We start from the raw sequence: 14,819 nt of genomic DNA, 5'->3' as shown, positions 1-14,819 counted from the left end.
AGCTGAGTTCAGGACACTGGTCCACCAGAGATCTCCCAGCTCCACATAATACCAAATGGTGAAAGCTCTCCCAGAGATCTTCATCTCAATGCTAAGACCCAGCTCCACTCAACAACCAGCAAGCTACAGTACTGGACACCGTATGTCAAACAACTAGGAAGACAGGAACACAATCCCACCCATTAGCAGAGAGGCTGCCTAAAATCATAATAAGTTCACAGACACCCCAAAACACACCACTGGTTGGGGTCCTGCCCACCAGAAAGACAAGATCCAGCCTCATCCACCAGAACACAGGCACCAGTCCCCTCCACCAGGAAGCCAACACAACCCACTGAACCAACCTTAGCCAATGGGTGCAGACAACAAAAACAACGGGAACTATGAACCTACAGCCTGTGAAAAGGAGACCCCAAACACAGTAAGTTACACAAAATGAGAAGACAGAGAAACACACAGCAGATGAAGGAATAAGGTAAAAACTCACCAGACCAAACAAATGAAGAGGAAATAGGCAGTGTACCCAAAAAAGAATTCAGAGTAATGACAGTAAAGATGATCCAAAATCTTTGAAGTAGAATGGAGAAAATACAAGAAACGTTTAACAAGGACCTAAAAGAACTAAAGAGCAAATAAACAGAGATGAACAACACAATAAATGAAATTAAAAATTCTCTAGAAGGGATCAATAGCAGAATAACTGAGGCAGAAGAACAGATAAGTGACCTGGAAGATAAAACAGTGGAAATAACTACTGCAGAGCAGAATAAAGAAAACAGAATGAAAAGAATTGAGGACAGTCTCAAAGACCTCTAGAACAACATTAAATGCACCAACATTTGAATTACAGGGGCCCCAGATGAAGAAGAGAAAAAAAGGGACTGAGAAAATATTTGAAGAGATTATAGTTGAAAACCACCTTAATACGGGATAGGAAATAGTTCATCAAGTCTAGGAAGCACAAACAGTCCCATACAGGATAAATCCAAGGAGAAACATGCCAAGACACATATTAATCAAACTATCAAAAATTAAATACAAAGAACAAATATTAAAAGCAGCAAGGGAAAAGCAACAAGTAACACATAAGGGAATCCCCATAAGGTTAACAGCTGATTTTTCAGCAGAAGCTCTGCAAGCCAGAAGGGAGTGGCAGGACATATTTAAAGTGATGAAAGAGAAAAACCTACAATCAAGATTACTCTACCCAGTAAGGATTCCATTCACATTTGACAGAGAATTTAAAAGCTTTACAGACAAGCAAAAGCTAAGAGAATTCAGCACCACCAACACAGCTTTGCAACAAATGCTAAAGGAACTTCTCTAGGCAGGAAATGCAAGAGAAGGAAAAGACCTACAATAACAAACCCAAAACAATTAAGAAAATGGTAATAGGAACATACATATCGATAATTACCTTAAATGTAAAAGGATTAAATGCTCCCACCAAAAGACATGGACTGACTGAATGGATACAAAAACAAGACCCATATATATACTGTCTACAAGAGACCCTCTTCAGACCTAGGGACACAAACAGACTGAAAGTAACAGGATGGAAAAAGATATTCCATGCAAATGGAAATCAAAAGAAAGCTGGAGTAGCAATTCTCATATGAGACAAAATAGATTTTAAAATAAAGACTATTAGAAGAGACAAAGAAGGATGCTACATAATGATCAAGGAATCAATTCAAGAAGATGATATAGCGATTGTAAATATTTATGCACCCAACATATGAGCATCTCAATACATAAGGCAAAATATAATAGCCATAAAAGGGGAAATCGACAGTAACACAATCATAGTAGGGGACTTTAACACCCCACTTTCACCAATGGACAGATCATCCAAAATGAAAATAAATAAGGAAACACAAGCTTTAAATAATACATTAAACTAGATGGACTTAATTGATATTTATAGGACATTCCATCCAAAAACAACAGAATACACTGTCTTCTCGAGTGCTCATGGGACACTCTCCAGGATAGAGCATATATTGGGTCACAAATCAAGCCTTGATAAATTTAAGAAAATTGAAATTGTATCAAGTATCTTTTCTGACCACAGCGCTATGAGACTAGATATCAATTACAGGAAAACTATACAAAATACAAACACAGAGAGGCTAAACAATACACTACTTAATAACCAAGAGATCAATGATGAAATCAAAGAGGAAATCAAAAAATACCTAGAAACAAATGACAATGAAAACACGACAACCCAAAACCTATGAGATGTAGCAAAAGCAGTTCTAAGAGGGAAGGTTATAGCAATACAATCCTACCTCAAGAAACAAGAAACATCTCAAATAAACAACCTAACCTTACACCTAAAGCAATTAGAGAAAGAAGAACAAAAACCCCCCAAAGTTAGCAGAAGGAAAGAAATCATAAAGATCAGATCAGAAATAAAGGGAAAAGAAATGAAGGAAACAATAGCAAAGATCAATAAAGCTAAAAGCCGGTTCTTTGAGAAGATAAATAAAATTGATAAACCATTAGCCAGACTCATCAAGAAAAAAACGGAGAAGATGCAAATCACTAGAATTAGAAATGAAAAAGGAGAAGTAACAACTGACAATGCATAAATACAAAGGATCATGAGAGATTACTACAAGCAACTATATGCGAATAAACTGGAAAAGCTGGAAGAATTGGATAAATTCTTAGAAAAGCACAAACTTCTGAGACTGAACCAGGAAGAAAGAGAAGATATAAACAGACCTATCACAAGCACTGAAATTGAGATTGTGATTAAAAATCTTCCAACAAACATAAGCACAGGACCAGATGGCTTCACAGGTGAATACTATGAACCATTTAGAGAAGAGCTAACAGGTATCCTTCACAAACTCTTGCAAAATATAGCAGAGGGAGGAACACTCATTCTATGAGGCCACCATCACCCTGATAACCAAAACCAGAAAAAGATGTCACAAAGCAAGAAAACTGCAGTCCAATATAACTGATGAACATAGATACAAAAATCCTCAACAAAATACTAGGAAACAGAATCCAACAGTACATTGAAAGGATCATATACCATGATCAAGTGGGGTTTATCCCAGGAATGCAAGGGTTCTTCAATATACACAAATCAATCAATGTGATACATCATATTTACAAATTGAAGGAGAAAAACCACATGATCATCTCAGTAGATGCAGAAAAAGCTTTCAACAAAGCTCAACACCCATTTATGATAAAAACCCTCTAAAAAGTAGTTATAGAGGGAACTTACCTCAACATAATAAAGGCCATATACGACAAACCCACAGACAACATCGTTCTCAATGGTGAAAAACTGAAAGCATTTCTTCTAAGATCAGGAAGAAGACAAGGATGTCCACTGTCACCACTGTTATTCAACAAAGTCTTGGAAGTCCTAGATACAGCAATCAGAGAAGAAAAAGAAATAAAAGGAATCCAAATCAGAAAAGAAGAAGGACAGGGGCTTCCCTGGTGGCGCAGTGGTTGAGAGTCCGCCTGCCAATGCAGGGGACGTGGGTTTGTGCCCCGGTCCAGGAGGATCCCACATGCCGTGGAGTGGCTGGGCCCGTGAGCCGTGGCCACTGAGCCTGCGCATCTGGAGCCTGTGCTCTGCAATGGGAGAGGCCACAGCAGTGAGAGGCCCACGTATCGAAAAAAAAAAAAAAAAAAAGAAAAGAAGTAAGACAGCTGTCACTGTTTGCAGGTGACATGATACTATACATAGAGAATCCTAAAGATGCTACCAGAAAACTACTAGAGTTAATCAACTGAATTTGATAAAGTAGCAGGATACAAAGTTAAGGCACAAAAATCTCTTGCATTGCTATACACTAATGATGAAAAATCTGAAAGAGAGATTAAGGAAACACTCCCATTTACCATGGCAACAAAAAGAATAAAATACCTAGGAATAAACCCACCTAAGGAGACAAAAGACCTGTATGCAGAAAACTATAAGACACTAATGAAAGAAATCAAAGATGATACAGATGGAGAGATATACCATGTTCTTGGATTGGAAGAATCAACATTGTGAAAATGATTATACTACCCAAAGCAATCTACAGATTCAGTGCAATCCCTATCAAACTACCAATGGCATTTTTCACAGAACTAGAACAAAAAAATTTCACAATTTGTATGGAGACACAAAAGACCACGAATAGCCAAAGCAATCTTGAGAAAGAAAAACGGAGCTGGATTAATCAGGCTCCCTGACTTCAGACTATACGAGAAAGCTACAGTAATCAAGACAGTATGGGACTGGAACAAAAAAAGAAATATAGATCAATGGAACAGGATAGAAAGCCCAGAGATAAACCCACACACATATGGTCACCTTATCTTTGATATAGGAGTCAAGAATATACAATGTAGAAAAGACTGTTCAATAAGAGGTGCTGGGAAAACTGGACAACTACATGTAAAAGAATGAAATTAGAACACTCCCTAACACCATACACAAAAATAAACTCAAAAAGGATTAAAGACCTAAATGTGCAGACACTATAAAACTCAGAGGAAAACATAGGCAGAACACTCTATGAGATAAATCATAGCAAGATCCTTTTTGACCCACTGCCTAGAGAAATGGAAATAAAAACAAACATAAACAAATGGAACCTAATGAAACTTAAAAGCTTTTCACAGCAAAGGAAACCATAAACAAGACGAAAAGAAACCCTCAGAATGGAGAAAATATTTGCAAATGAAGCAACTGACAAAGGATTAATCTCCAAAATTTATAAGCAGCTCAATATCAAAAAACAAACAACTGAATCCAAAAATGGGCAGAACACCTAAACAGACATTTCTCCAAAGAAGATATACAGATTGTTAACAAACACATGAAAGGATGCTCAATATCACTAATCATTAGAGAAATGCAAATCAAAACTACAATGAGGTGTCATCTCACACCAGTCAGAGTGGCCATCATCAAAAAATCTACAAACAGGAAATGCTGGAGAGGGTGTGGAGAAAAGGGAACCCTCTTGCACTGTTGGTGGGAATGTAAATTGATACAGCCACTATGCAGAACAGTATGGAAGTTCCTCAAAAAGTTAAAATTAGAACTACCATATGACCCAGAAATCCCACTACTGGGCATATACCCTGAGAAAACCATAATTCAAAAAGAGTCATGTACCAAAATGTTCATTGCAGCTCTATTTACAATAGCCAGGACATGGAAGCGACCTAGCTGTCCTTTGACAGATGAATGGATAAAGACGTGGCACATATATACAATGGAATATTGCTCAGCCATAAAAAGAAACGAAATTGAGTTACTTGTAGTGAGGTGGATGGACCTAGAGTCTGTCATACAGAGTGAAGTAAGTCAGAAAGAGAAAAACAAATACTGTATGCTAACACACATATATGGAATCTAAAAAAAAATTTTTTTTTTCTGAGAAACCTAGGGACAGGACAGGAATAAAGACACAGACGTAGAGAATGGACTTGAAAACACGGGGAGGGGAAGGATAAGCTGGGACAAAGTGAACGAGTGGCATGGGCTTATATATACTACCAAATGTAAAATAGGTAGCTAGTGGGAAGCAGCCACATAGCACAGGGAGATCAGCTCGGTGCTTTGTGACCACCTAGAGGGGTGGGATAGAGAGGATGGAAGGGAGACGTAAGAGGGAGGAGATATGGGGATATATGTATATGTATAACTGATTCACTCTGTTATAAACAGAAGCTAACACACCATTGTAAAGCAATTATAGTCCAATAAAGATGTTTAGAAAAAAAAAAAAGAAATGCATCTGGAACAAAATGGGCCACAATGAATTTGAATTATTGCTCTCATTTAAAAATACATTTTAAAAGTATTGATATTGAAAATATGAAATATGTATTTTTAAATTTCTTGGCAATGTATATATCCCATACAATTATTAATAATGGAATAATTTGTGGTATAAATAAAATAGAAAATAAAATTATATCTGTTGATTTTGTAAATTTTACAAGAGCTATAAAGCTTCATTTTGTATTGTTGAATGAGCCTACCTTAAACCCAAAGTAAAGGTATTAGAAGTTAATATGTATTTTAATTTTTAAAATATACACAATTACATGATATAAATTGAAAGAAGCTTTATATGAATGAATGGAATATGTGACTACTGATTTATTTAACTTTGAAACATAAATTTTTATTTTCCTTGTGTAAGAAAGTTAGCACTAAATGTATATGTATTCTAATTTAGAAAAATTTTAAAACAAATTTCTACAAATATAGATAAACAAACATAAATAGTTAGACTAACTTTCTATCCTTGTCTCCATAAAGTTCATTATAACATTTTCCCAGTAATTTTGGTTACTTTTGTATGTTTTCCCTATTAATTGTAATTTACTTTAGGTCAAGATCTATGTATCATTATAGTTGTATTCCCAGCTAATTTTTATGATACCTTATTACATAGGTGAAATATTAAGTGAATGAAGTAATGAGTCAAATTTCAATCATCAGTTAATCACAAAATTTTTACTTAGAAACTTACATTCTATCATTCACCTAAACACATTTACATTCCAGCTTATTCCTACTCTTGGAATACTCCGTTCAGGAAAAAAAAAAAAAATTGTAGTCATCTTGCTTCTCTCCTTTATGCCATTACCTATATTCACCTTCTTGAATTAAAAATTCTACTTGATTTTTGAGATCCAGCTCAAATGCTCTTTTTTCTTAATAAGTATTTCCTAAGCACTCCAGTGTGAAATGATCCTTCTCTCTTCTGGCTTTTAATTCATCATATTCTCTATCTCTATCATTATATCTCCTATTTCATCAGAAATTCACATAAGCATCCTATTTTTAGATAGGAACAACATATTCATCCTTGTGGTGCCAGTAGCACCTCGAATACTCTTTTTCTCAGAGTTGGCACCTAACTTGTTATTAAGGAAAATATCTGGAATTTTAACATTTGATTCATATCCTTGAAGATTTTAAATTTGTTTGGGGGAAGAAATCATTTTGTTTACAATAATCTTGGAATGATGTTATTAAGAACAGTAATATTTAATTTTAATAGCATAGGTAATTTAAACCCCACAGTTAAGATTTGAGTTGAAAATTTCAGCTAAAGAGAGATCAATATATATTGCAGGATTTGTGAAAAGCATTATGGGTGAAGGTGGCCTTGACTTGGTCTTGTTTTATTTCTTTTCTAGCACATGTATTTATGATATATTTAAGTAGTTATAGATAGTAAAGTAAAGCATAACTGTTTGCAAAATTAATAGACTAAATGCCCTTACATTTTACAGGAGTATATAAAAGCCAAGAAGCTCGCCTAATATTACACATATATCTTATTAAAGTACCAGCTCAAGCTTCTGTGAAGAAAATGAAGGAGGAAAATTGGGCCATGGATGGCTTTGTAAGTATAGTTCTTTAAAAGTCTGCTGCTAATTTTAATAACAAATTTATGCTTTGGTTTGTCATTAAAATTCCAGAAAAATCTAATTTTCTAAATTGAGCTAATTAAACACACACACATATATTTACAGATGTGTAGCCATCACCACAGTTGATTTTAGAATATTTCCATCACCTCAAAAAGAAACTTCATACCCTGTAGCTATCACCCATCTACCCCTCATCACCCCCACAACCCCAAGCTACCACAACTCTATTTTCTGTCTCTTTAGATTTCCCTGTTCTAGGCTTTCATATTTATGGAATCATACAATACGTGGTCTTTTGTGACTGGCTTCTTTCACTTATAATGGGAAACATGCCTCTTAAGTCCTAGGCTTGGAACTGACCGATTGTCAATTCCACCCACATTCCACTGACCAAATCAAGTCACAGGACCAAATCCAACTCAGTGAGGTAGAAAGTATACTCTTTCCATGAAGGTTGATGGGGAGTGGGGGGAAAGGAGTGCATATATGTCGAACAGTAATCTACTCTACAAAGAACAGTATTATTATATTTTAAATTTTAATTGACCATTTGCATCATTCTGTTTCATCATATCATCGCCCTTTTTCTTGACAACAGGTTTCTTAGTCTAAAAGAAGTCTATAAATCTGTATCATTATGTTAATAAAAAATCCCTTTTTTCCAGTATCATAATTATTTAAAGATGAAATTTTAAATTTTGCTTTTTAATGATGGCAGATTTTCACAGTGTTCTGTGTTTTACATAGTAGAAGATATGGGGGAAGGAATTCTGCATAATATTCATTTCAGAGTAAAACTGAATATTTTCTAAGGCTGGGAAAATATATCTGTGGCCAGTCTTCAGTTTTAACCAAACTTACAAATACTTTTAGGTTTCTGCTGAGCCTGATGGAGCTACTTATGTATTTCAAGGATTTATTCAGGGCAAAGATTATGGGCAATTTGGACTACAAAGACTGGGTAATGTATTCATTTTCATTTTCATGTAGTTCTTTTATTACTCCAGATATCATAAGAAAGTACAATGGATTCTGAACATTAGACACACTTACTATACTTTGAATTTTGCATTGTCAGGACTATACATTGATACATTTGATACCCTTTTAAATATTTGCGTTCTTCAGAATATTGTTTCTCTGTGTTCCAGCTCCGTACAATGTTTAGTTTTTCAGCATATTTCTAATAAACATGACAAACTGCCTTGCCCTCAAGCAAGTAAAAAGGAGAAAAAGTGATATAGATATGAAAGAAAATATTAAACTGTAAATAATTTTATTATATGAGAAAATACTTCTCTGCAATTTGAATATTGTCACAATTTTCTTACTGCTCCAAAAAAATGTAGTGGCACTTTAACTCATAGCGTCTGGAAAGGGAAAATAACTTTGAGGAGTGAGCCCTGTTTGGGGACTTTGTGCTCTTCAGATATATAAATTTTCCATGGTGGGAGGCACAGGGTTTTGTCATTTTTATTTCTAACTCCTCTAAAATGTGTATAAACATTTAATGGTCTCATTTGAATGTATTTATTAACATAGCTTTTGGTGTATAATTTTCCTAAGGTGTACTGTCTCCCATTACTATGTTGTGGTATTAATGCATAAAGAATAAATTCATGTTCTAAAATCTACTACTTGATGTTTATCTTAGAAATTCCATTGCTTTGAACTTTTACATAAGTTTTATGAGTCCCTGGAAAAATAATTTATAAAAAAGGTACTAACACTTTTTAACCTGGCTTAAGGTATGACTTAGTTGAATATTTATCAAAAAGGCAAATGAGGGCTTCCCTGGTGGCGCAGTGGTTGAGAGTCTGCCTGCCTATGCAGGGGACACAGGTTCGTGCCCCGGTCCAGGAAGATCCCACATGCCGCGGAGCGGCTGGGCCCGTGAGCCATGGCCGCTGAGCCTGCGCGTCCGGAGCCTGTCCTCTGCAACGGGAGAGGCCACAACAGTGAGAGGCCCACATACCGCAAAAAAAAAAAAAAAAGAAAAAAAAGGCCAATCAGTTTTCTCCAAATGAGCAATGTTAATAAGATGTCATTTCAGATAATGTCTTGCCAAAATTGTTAGTTTTAAAAGCAGGATAAAACATTTATTAACACAGTATATTAACACAGTTGTGTAAATGAATGCAAGATTTTTTCATATAATATTCCCTAAAGCATCTCAAGCACTACATGTCTAAAACAGCACCTATAGAAAATGAACTATTTCTTTCTAAAAAAAGAGCTTGTTATTTATTTTCTCTTCCCTAGTCACTGTGCCAACATGTTGACAAACCTGATTTTTCTCATTTCCTAACTGTGCAAATGTCATAACCACTTACTCAGCCCCAAGTAGAACATAACTAAATCCTATGCCTTCTTCTCCCTTTCATCCACACAAACAAGTTCCCCTGAATCTATCTTTTCATGCTTTTCCTAGTGTTGCAGTTCACATCTTAATTTCCATTTTTATCTAGGATGTTCCTGCAATCTTCAAACTACTCTTACTTTCAGACCAGACTCCCTCAAGTCCATCTCACCCTAGCCGCTGTCCTAAATCTTGTATCTTATCACTGAGCCTTTTTTTTTTTTCCCCCAAACACATCCAGTTGTTCCTCACTATAGGTGGGTGGAAAGTTTGGGCTGTTTAGAATCATATTTATGCCTTTTCAAATAATTTATCATTTTGCCCTCCTATTCCCTACCACATGTCCTTTCCACACAGACATGCCTAATGCTTGTCACATCCTCTAAATATGCCACTCACCTTCCCATTTCTAGGCTTCTGATGGTCCTGCTTCCTCCCCTATTTTTTGTTCTATTGATCTTCAAGGCCAAGCTCATAAGTCCTCCAGAAAGCATTCTTACATACCACCAGATGGAATTACTCCTTCCTTTCCTAAAGCACATTGATCATGAATTCATCCTTGATATATATATACTTATTTGTGGCTCTGTATTCTTCCCACAATTGTATGAACTCTTCAGTTCAGAGACTCTGCATATTTTTTATTCTATGTCCTTTCCTGGAAAAATATCTTATACGTAGTAGGCACTGTGCAAAATTGCGGAAATGAGTTGAAGGAGTTTTGTGAATTATTTTTGTTTACTATGTACATTTCCAAGTACATCTTGCAGATATTTCCAAGTAGATATCTTGAGCAAGGAAGAAATTAATTGGTTCACAAAACTAAAAACTCAATTGTGATAAAGTAGGGTTGATTTTATAAGTTATTTTCTTATTTTATAGGACTGAATATGTCAGAAGGTTCAAATTCTTCAAATCAACCTCATGGTACAAATAGTAGTTCTGTGGCCATTGCTATTCTTGTGCCTTTTTTTGCACTTATATTTGCAGGATTTGGATTTTATCTTTATAAACAAAGGTAAGTTTGTTGATTTTAAATATAAAGCATTTCCCAAATCTATATTTCATGTTCTTTTTACTCTCTAGTTCAAATTCTAACTTGCATTTTTTTTTTTCTGGGTTGTTTAAATCTCTGTGTGCCAAATATTTCCACGGTTGTTGAAACCATTTTTTCCCCTGCCTTTCCCTCCACCACAGCAATATACACACAACTAAAATTGCTCTGTTAAGTTGCACAAGCATTCAACTTAACCCTTCCTCCTTTTTGCCTGTCAAATTCCTGGTACATAACTAATTGTATAAGTTATTTTTACATTATCCATATTGAAACTTTAGAGATACAAATCTAAGTTAAGGTTTAAATTGAAGCGGTGATATCTGCTGCCAGATTTATTTAGAGAACTAGGAAGAAGCTGTGTCCAAACCTCTTATTTCACCTGACAATACTGATAGATTTTACCCAGGGAGACAGATGATAAAATCCTCTAATCCTCTCATTTATCTCTGTTGCTTTTAGAAGATGATGGAATTAATATATTATATTTGTGATATATTTCATATATGACTATATAGATTATTCGTTGGTCCCTGTTCACTACATCCATTACAACATCCTGGTGAGGGGCTTCACTATGCAATTCTCCACTATTTGAGACCATCCCTTACTAAGAAAAAAAGTATGAAAAAAAAAAAAAAGAAGAAAAAAGTATGCAGGTAACCAGATAATTGAATGAATACCTAAATGTAATGTATTTTTCTCAAAACTGATGTTTTTATTATAAATGCCAATCTGTATTATCTAAGAATGATTTATTTAATGTTATTTAAATTTGTAACAATTGTGCATTAGCAGCTGTTTAGGCCTTGTCAATATAAGATACTATTAATGATAAAAATCATCACTAAATTTATTTATAAAGCAAGCTATGCTAATCTTTTTTATTATTGTGATAAAATACACATAACATAAAATCATTGAAACCATTGTAGGTGTACAGTTCAATGACATTTAGTACATTCACAATGTCCATCACCCCAAAAGGAAACTGTACCCACTAAGCAGTAACTCCCTACTCTTCCCACCCCTGCCCCAGGCAACTACTAATCTGCTTTCTATCTGTTGGTTTGCCTCTTCTGGATATTTTATATTAATGGAATCATACAATATGTGACATTTTATATCTGGCTTCTTGAATGTAATATGTTTTCAACTTTTATCCATGTTATACCATATATCTGCATACTATTCCTTTATATGGCTGAATAATATTGCATTGTATGTTTGAATGTGTTGTGTTTAAATATGTCCATTCATCAGTTGATGGACATTTGGATTGTTCCTATGTTTTTTCTATTATGAATAGTGCTGCTATACACATTTGTGTACACGTTGTGTTTGAATATCTGTTTCAGTTCTTTTGAGTATGTACTCAAGAATGGAATTGCTGGATTATATGGTACGCCTCCATTTAACCATCCTAGTGAAGTGGTATCTCATGTGGTTTTAATTTACATTTTTCTAATTACTAATGACATTGAGCATATTTTCACGTGCCTGTTGGTCATTGGCCTACATTCTTTGAAGAAATGCCTATTCAAGTATTTTGCCCATTTTTAAAATTGGGTTATTTGTCTTATTGTTGTTGAGGTATAATAGTTCTCTATGTATTCTGGATACTAGGCCTTTTTGGATATATGGTTTGCAAATATTTCTCTTTCTGTGGGTTGTAGTTCCACTCTCTTGATAGTGTTCTTTGATATACAAGTTTTTCATTTTGATGAAGTAAAATTTATTTCTTTTTTCTTTTGTTACTTGTGCTTAGTGTTATACCTAAGAAACCATTGCCAAATTCAAGGTCATACAACTTGTATGTTTTCTAAGAGTTTTATAGATTTTGCTCTTATATTTAGAAATGATTAGTTTTAAGTTAATTTTCATTGATGTGTAAACTTTTCTAAAGCTTGATATTATTTTACTTAAAGCTGTGGCTCAATATTAGCAGAAGGAAATTGTTTTACATCTTTATGATCCTTACCTAATTAGAAGGAAACGATGTTCCTTCTGTTTCTATTGTGAATCTAGTTTGAAAAAAGAGAGACAAATATGATCCATTAGAATTATGCACCTGGCAAGAGCAAGTTGTAAACAATATAATTTATATTATATAACAATATATAGATGATGCTTTTGAAAGAAGCTTTAGATAGTTTTTTTTTCATATTGTCATCATACAAATCACCTAACAATTTTTAGTATGGAGAAAAATTCAGAAAATGCATTAGGGGTAGTAAAAGCGCATAACGGCAAATACAAATTACAGTAAAATAAATCGTTGAAATTTGTGGTGTTTGGGGTAAACAGGAGATTTATTTCAAAGCCTTTTTAGGAATTAGGTTTGAGAAACAGCTAAGGGCAAGTATGCCTTTGTTCCATTACAAATGTCAGCAAATTATGCAGTGGGATGTGGGAAAGAGAAACTAGAAATAAACGTTAGTCAAAAAGGAGGCAAATAAAAAAAATGAAGCAAGAATTCAAGATGAGCAACTTATACCAGCCAGCCTAGATTCCATGTGTTTTATAAACTAATGGCAAATGTTCAGTTATCAGTAACTCTTTGGAAACTATTTTCATGACTTGAATATCAGTATAGATAGTAATTTCTTCTTTGAGATTTTGAATTTACTTGCTCTACTGTATATAATTTTAAGCCAACTGAATATTTATGTTTCTGGGATACTCCAAGCATCTTCCCAAATTAGGCATCAGCATTAGATGTCTACTCTTCTTGGAACCCCCTTCCTATTACTGCAGAACCGACTCCTTATTGTCCTTCAAGTCTCAGATTAAATTTTGCCTCCTTAGAGATGCTTTTCCTACCTCTCCTAAACTGGCTCCCAGTTACTTCCTGTCCTATAAACCATTTTCCTTTTTATCAAAACAGTTTTCATTATCTATTATTTTTCTTGTTTTATTATTTTTAATTTATCCATTGCTTTCTATCATTACAATATGAGCTCCATGAGAGTGATGACTTCATGTTTTTCTTAAAAAAAAAAAAAAATCCAATGCCTAGGATCATGCCTAGTACTTAATAGATGCTCAGTAAATATTTGAGGAATGAAGAGTAATGAGATTAAAATTCATCAGCATCATAATTTAATTATATTTTACATGCTATTTCATAATGATAATATTATTTCATAAGAAAATTAATGAGAATAGCCATGATATCATTTATTTACACTTACTCATATTGGTGCTCTTTATAAATATATATTGTATGTAAATAATAAGTCACTCAGGATTTAAAAGTGACAGGTAAAATGTTCAAATGTGTTATATTGAGTTTATGGTTTCTCAATTAATACTTTCAAGTTACATTATCCATTAACAATAACTCAAGTCATTGTGTTTGAGCCCTACTCTGCTATTTCTTGAAGAAAGTTAACATATAGCTAATCAATGTTCTCATCAACAGGACTGCACCCAAAACACAGTATACAGGATGTTCAGTTCATGAAAATAACAATGGCCAAGCAGCTTTTGAAAATCCCATGTATGACACCAACTCGAAGTCAGTGGAAGGGAAGGCAGTACGGTTCGATCCCAACTTGAACACAGTCTGCACAATGGTATAACGTGGCAACCTTTGCCTTCTTCAAAAGCTTGGAAATTGACACACAAAACAGTGCACATTTAGTTCACTGATAAACAAATTAAAGCACACTTTTCAGGACTTGCTGGGTCACCTTTTCCCAAGGAATGATAGAGAAGAGTGTTTTTTCATAAACTGGACCATAATTCTTCTTCATGTTTACCATGGAGAGTTTTACAAAAATCGGCTGCACTCTGAGAGTGCTTACTCACAGTTTATTTGCTTTTTTTAAAAAGGAGATTATTCTAAAACATAAACTTATTTGCATATATTGGAGGAGCATCCACTATCAGTATTTCTGTGCTTTATAAACTATATTAGAGGGACTGGGTTAAAAAAATGATATAGGGTAGAAAATAAGAGCTATACTTACAAGA

At 34.4% G+C, this 14,819-nt stretch overlaps 1 protein-coding gene across 3 annotated transcripts in view; it reads left to right on the top strand.

Moving 5' to 3' along the window:
* The window catches only part of CSMD3 (CUB and Sushi multiple domains 3), a gene marked incomplete at both ends in the record, with an annotated part of 1,083,475 nt that extends 1,069,050 nt beyond the window's left edge, over positions 1 to 14,425 (top strand). For all 3 annotated transcript variants that reach the window (XM_082858355.1, XM_082858354.1, XM_082858353.1), the window contains 4 exons: positions 7,288 to 7,400; positions 8,302 to 8,389; positions 10,670 to 10,805; positions 14,266 to 14,425. In XM_082858355.1, coding sequence (XP_082714481.1) covers positions 7,288 to 7,400; positions 8,302 to 8,389; positions 10,670 to 10,805; positions 14,266 to 14,425 — 497 coding nt within the window. The remainder of the gene's footprint in view (positions 1 to 7,287; positions 7,401 to 8,301; positions 8,390 to 10,669; positions 10,806 to 14,265) is intronic.
* Positions 14,426 to 14,819: the final 394 nt, after the last annotated feature.

The sequence above is a fragment of the Leucopleurus acutus genome, assembly GCF_964270905.1.
Source record: "Leucopleurus acutus genome assembly, chromosome: 17".
In the NCBI taxonomy this organism is placed as follows: Eukaryota; Metazoa; Chordata; class Mammalia; order Artiodactyla; family Delphinidae; genus Leucopleurus; species Leucopleurus acutus.
The sequence above is the reverse complement of the archived record's forward strand: the minus strand, read 5'-3'. Positions and strand labels throughout refer to the sequence as shown.